Here is a 6,063-nt window from a genome sequence, read left to right as displayed (position 1 = left end):
AGTGGTACGATATTGATATTGATATGAGGCCGAGGGCCTGTTTGATGCCACGATATGGCTTATTATTGCGCTTGGGCCGTAAGGGGCCCCTCCCGGAGTCTGCACACCCCCAGTGAGCGCCGTCGACATTAAATAAATGGAGTGGGCTGCACGCCGCAGCGGGGTACTGGAGAGTACCGGTTTATGTGTTGCATTGCATATTTAATTGTCATTTATTCTTAATCTGATGTGACTTTATTATAATTGTTTTCAATGTTTACTGTATTATGTTATTGGTTCACGTTGTTGTATTTATAGCTTTGCTTTGTGTTTATTTAGGATTTCTTATCCTCAGACTTTATTTATATTTATTACTTTCTGAGTTGGAAGTACTCACAATACTCCCTGCATCTTGTGTGCAGATTCAGGTGCACCCACTGAGGCTGAGTGAGATCTTCTCCGCCTAGCATCACATTAGGGAGATTCAAGGTAGCTGCAAATTGGCGTTCGCAGTCCTGATCTTCCTTCTATTTTATTTATTTGTTTTTCCACATATTTAGAAAACATTATGTAGTAGGTTAATACTCATGCATTAGCGGCTCAGACTTGTGACACCAGATTCGGTGGGCTGGTTAGTATTTTATATTTTGGGTTTTCGAATGTTAGCATCTAATTCAGGATTTCGCATTTAATTTGGTATTTAGTTGTGAAAATTTACTTATTCACTGTGATTAAATCGGTTAGGGTTGTAGAAATGGTCGGGCTTGCCTAGCAGTGTGTTGGGCGCCATCACGATCGGGGTTGGGTCGTGACAATAAGCTACTTAGTTTTATGATAAATCTACTTTTTGAATTTAAATTTCGGTTAGATTTTTTAGGTTTGTTGAGATATTTTGGGATTTTTAAATTCCTCGTATGCAGATTTTTCTGCCGATTATGTTCCTAATTGGCTATTTAAAGCCTTGGTATGCTTAATAAAATAATAGAGAGACATTTCAATCTTTACTTTTGATATTTTTGCTGCCCCATCTTTTAAAAAACTAACAAATATTCTGTCACAAATATGTATTTGTCTTGTTATAAATTGGCAAAATAACCCTATCAATTATGACAATAAGCAAATAGATATACGAGATCAATTCATCATAGAAGCAATTTAAAAAGGTGAAATTTAGCTCAAGTGCTACAAGACTCAAGATGAGAGAGCAAATATTTTGACAAAGCCACTTCATAAGGATCGATTTTTCTATCTTCGAGAATTACTTGGAGTTGTAAAATAATTGCGTTAAGAAGAAATGTTAAGATTAGTGCACTTTTAATTGTATTCAACTTCTAGATTATTTAGAAAAAATTTAGCTAGTCAGTCTAGAATAGAGCAAGTTTGAGTCGAATCAATAAAGAGAGTAGTAAAGTTTGTTAAATTTTTCGAAGTAACTTTTTGTTGTTTCAAGTTCCTATACACGCCTAGATTGCTCCAGAGAGTAGTATAAATAGGAGAACTTTGTAATTCCTCTATGCAATACAAATAAGATTTTCAGAGAAAATTCCACTCCAAGGTCTACTCTTTCTTAGCTCTCTTTAAATAACTCCTTCAGGTGTAAACTTCAGCACCACAATAACAACATATCTAATCACAAGTAGGATCTGAGAAGGATGGTGAGTACGCCACTTTACCCCTACCTCGTGTAAGTAGAGAAGCCCTTCATTTCTTGAAATGTTGCCTATTCAATCAAATACTGCTAGATGTGGAATCCTTTGAACTGCTCTTAGGTTCTTACCTGCTTCAGCATCAGACAATGGAACGGCAAGCCATGGGTTTCCTTGAAGTAGCCATTGAATAAGATATATCATTCTCACTGGATGAGATGAACGCTATTTTAACAATATCATCTAACAGCATTTGTAAATTTTAATGAGAAATGTCTGACATACTATTAGTTACATCTGTTCAACGTTTCTGCATATGAGATCATCTCTTTCCTCTGAATACAGGGAAGAAATGAGGATCATGATTTTGTAAACTGTATCCTTCACCATCAGCAGGTATTCTCAGAACCTGGAAACAGGAGAAATCATGATTGACTAACCACAAAATAATTTCACAATATATTTTATTTTTAATGTTAAACATAATAGTGTTATTATAAGACTCATTCAAACCTCCAACTTAACCAACTCCCTAAGCTTTTTTTTTCATTTCCTCCTCTTCAAGCTCCTTTTCTTCTGCCTCTGCATCTATGTTGCATCCCTTGTTCTCACATTTGGGGTGGAGATCAAAATCACGCTCTTCACAACAGAAGGACCACACTCGTCCCTCGCCATTGCATCCATCACAGTTATAAAACAAGCGCTTCGTAAGTACGAGTTCATGCTCATGGAGAGCGTGATTCACATTCTCAGGCCACCCCTTTGCCATCTCCTCATATTGTGCCTCAATCTCCTTCACGCCCTCCTCTGTGAATCGATAAGCATCAGCACCATGACACATAACTAGATTTCTGGCTTCAGTTGTAACAGTCCTGCCTGTTGGCCTAATAGCAACCAACATGGGGATACCATGAACTTTGAACAGACTACTCAATCACACCTTCCTTTCATCACCAAAGGGAAGAGCCAGCCACGGCATTGTGGCAAAAAATTCATCAAAGGAGGCCTGATCTCTGTCACTAGATATGATACAACCTCTAAAGCTGTTAAAATTATAATAAACTTGTTTCCATTAGTTCACATTTATATTAAATATGTTTAGATTAGTTCATATTAGTATGAGATGTATGAACAAGTGTAGACTAATGTGAACTTCATTATGAGATGTATGAACTAGTGTAGACTAATGTGAATTTAGTTAGTGTGTTTACATGGAGTTTAGGCTAGATACATGTAGGAGTTCTACTATAAATACCCATGTATGCTAGCCATTTGGAACAAGTCAAGTTGAATGAAAAATATCATTTCTTCTCCATTCTTAAAGTGAGTTGTGAGTGTTTGAGTGTTTTGTTGTCTTGCTCTCCCAAATTATTTTTTTTTTCCAACATTTGGTATCAGAGCCGGTGTGGTTGAAGACAACAAACTTGGAGAAAAGATGACGAATTCTAACGGAACACCATTCCAAGTTCCTATGCTTACAAAAGAGAACTATGGAAATTGGTGTATTCGAATGAAGGCCTTGCTTGGTGCCTATGATGTTTGGGAACCAGTAGAGTCCGGTGTTGATGAAGCAGAAGATGTCGTTGCCTCAAAGAAGAAGGATCAAAAGGCACTCACTCTCATCCATCAAGGTTTGGATGACAAGATGTTCGAGAAGGTTGCAAATGCAACAACTTCCAAGGAAGCATGGGATATTCTTCAAACTTCTTTTAAAGGTTTGGACAAAGTGAAAAAAGTTCGCCTCCAAACCTTAAGAGGAGAGTTTGAATCATTGCATATGAAGGAAAATGAATATGTTGTGGATTATATTTCGAGAGTTTTGGCTATTGTCAATCAAATGAAAAGATATGGTGAAGAGTTGAAAGACGATAGGGTCGTGGCAAAAATACTACGATCCTTAATTTCAAAATTTGATTTTATTGTTGTTGCCATTGAAGAGTCCAAAGACTTGGACACCATGATCATAGACGAGCTTTCGAGTTCCTTGCAAGCACATGAAGAGAAGTTGAAGAAACCGAAAGAAGAATCGGTTGAACAAACGTTGCAAGCAAAATTTTCTTTCAAAGAGAAAGATGAAAGGCGTGGCTTGCAACAAAGAGGCCGTGGAAATGGAAGAGGTCGTGGTAGAGGCGGAAGAGGAGGTAGTCAACCACCTTCAAGTAGAGAAAATAAAGGCCAAGACTTTAATTCAAGAAGAGGTCGTGGAAGAGGGAAAGGATGGAGGCAAAATCAAGGAAGGTATGACAAATCAAATATTGAATGTTATACTTGTCATAAATTGGTCATTTTTTGGGAATGTAAAGATAACTTTTGAAGAGAAAATAATTTCGTGGAGAGCAAAAAATGAAATGAAGATGCCACCTTACTTCTCGCATGCAAAGGAGAAGAAAGTGCCGAGAAGCACCGATGGTACCTTGATTCCCGTGCAAGTAGCCATATTTGTGGAAAGAAGGATTTATTTGTGGAACTTGAAGAGTTGAATCGTGGCACAATCACTTTTGGAGATTCTTCACGTGTTAAATCAAAGGAAAAGGTACGATTTTATTCGCTTGAAGGATGGAAGTCATCAATTAATTTCTAATGTTTTATATGTGCCGGAGATGAAAAGTAACATTTTGAGTTTGGGACAACTTTTGGAGGAAAATTATGACATTCATTTGAAAGATAAAAAGTTGTTTATGAGAGATGAAAGGGAGATTATTAGCTAAAGTTCCTATGGCTAATAATAAAATGTTCATTTTAAATCTTCAAAATGATGCTCCAAGATGCTTACTTTCATGTGCCAAAGACTCCTCTTGGCTTTGGCATATGAGATTTGGTCACTTGAATTTTGATAGCTTAAGGTTGATGGATAAAGAAACATGGTGAATGGATTGCCAAGTATTAATCATCCCAACCAATTTTGCGAAGGATGTATCTTTGGAAAGCAAGCTAGAAAAAGCTTTCCTAAAGAGTCTTTGACAAGAGCAAGATGCCCTTTGGAGTTAATTCACATGGATGTTTGCGGACCTATCAAGCCATCTTCGATTGGTAAAAGTAATTATTTTTTACTTTTCATTGATGATTATTCTACAAAAACTTGGGTTTATTTTTTTAAAGGCAAAATCAGAGGTGTTTGAAACCTTTAAAAAATTCAAGAGGATGGTGGAGAAACAAAGTGGCTATCAAATTAAGTCACTTCGGTCGGACAATGTGGGAGAATTCACCTAAATGAATTCAAAGTTTTTTGTGAGAAAAATGGAGTTCGCCATTTTTTAACCGTGCCAAGATCACCACAACAAAATGGCGTTGTGGAAAGAAAGAACCGGACCATTCTTAACATGGTGAGGAGTATGTTGAAGAGCAAAAAATATGCCAAAGGAATTTTGGGCTGAAGCTGTTGCTTGTGCGGTATACTTACTAAATCGTTGCCACACAAAACGTGTTCATGGAGAAACACCTCAAGAGGCATGGAGTGGTTTCAAGCCAAAAGTTTCTCACTTGCGAGTTTTCGGAAGCATTGCATATGCACATATACATGATGAAAAGAGGACCAAGCTCGATGACAAAAGTGAGGGTATGTTTTATTGGTTTGATTCAAAATTCTAAAGGTTATAATTGTATAATCCCAAAATGGCAAGGTCACTTTGAGTAGAGATGTTGAGTTTGATGAAGATAGTGCTTGGGATTGGAAGACTAAAGAGCAAGATTACTCTTTTAGTCCATTATTTGATGATGATGAAGAAGATGTGGAGCAACCTATCTCACCACTATCAACACCTCCGCCACAAAATCAAGAAGTGGGAGGACAAGTTCAAGTTCAAGTGAAGCACCTCACAAGAGTAGAAGTCTCCGTGACTTGTATGAAAACACGGAAGTGGTAAGAAATGATTTATATGATTTTACTCATTTTTGTTTATTGGTGGATAGTGAGCCTATAAGCTTTGAGGATGCATTCCAAAATTCCAAATGGAGAGATGCCATGGATGAAGAAATCAAGGCAATAAAAAAGAATGAAACATGGGAGTTGGTCACACTTCCAAAAGGAAAAAACACCATTGGAGTCAAATGGGTGTACAAGCTAAAGAAGAATTCCAAGGGTGAAGTAGAAAAGTACAAAGCAAGATTAGTAGCTAAAGGATACAAGCAAAAAGCAGGTATTGACTATGAAGAGGTATTTGCACCGGTTGCTCGTTTGGAAACAATTCGCTTTGTCATTGCCTTGGCCGCCCAAAATCAATGAAAAATCCATCAAATGGATGTGAAGTCAGCTTTTTTGAATGGCGTATTGGAGGAAGAAGTCTACATTGATCAACCTTTGGGCTATAAGGTTGAAGGACAAGAAAATAAATTCTTGAAATTGAAAAAGGCTTTATATGGGTTGAAGCAAGCTCCGCGGGCTTGGAATAGTATTGATAAATATTTTCAAGCAAATGGTTTTTCAAAATGTCCACATGAA

The 6,063-nt window shown here is 37.2% G+C and overlaps 1 protein-coding gene across 1 annotated transcript; it reads right to left on the bottom strand.

Moving 5' to 3' along the window:
• Positions 1 to 2,125: 2,125 nt before the first annotated feature.
• LOC109216769 (probable nucleoredoxin 1) lies at positions 2,126 to 2,616 on the bottom strand. The gene has a single exon (XM_019380948.1). The coding sequence runs from the start codon at positions 2,524 to 2,526 to the stop codon at positions 2,158 to 2,160; it is 369 nt and encodes a 122-aa protein (XP_019236493.1). The 5' UTR covers positions 2,527 to 2,616; the 3' UTR covers positions 2,126 to 2,157.
• Between the last annotated feature and the right edge of the window lie 3,447 nt (positions 2,617 to 6,063).

The sequence above is a fragment of the Nicotiana attenuata genome, unplaced genomic scaffold (assembly GCF_001879085.1).
Source record: "Nicotiana attenuata strain UT unplaced genomic scaffold, NIATTr2, whole genome shotgun sequence".
In the NCBI taxonomy this organism is placed as follows: domain Eukaryota; kingdom Viridiplantae; phylum Streptophyta; class Magnoliopsida; order Solanales; family Solanaceae; genus Nicotiana; species Nicotiana attenuata.
This window is presented reverse-complemented; position numbering and strand designations above follow the sequence as displayed.

Excerpts from the sequence above, each read along its gene's own strand:
- LOC109216769 (XM_019380948.1), bottom strand. The coding sequence starts at position 2,526 with ATGTTGGTTGCTATTAGGCCAACAGGCAGGACTGTTACAACTGAAGCC.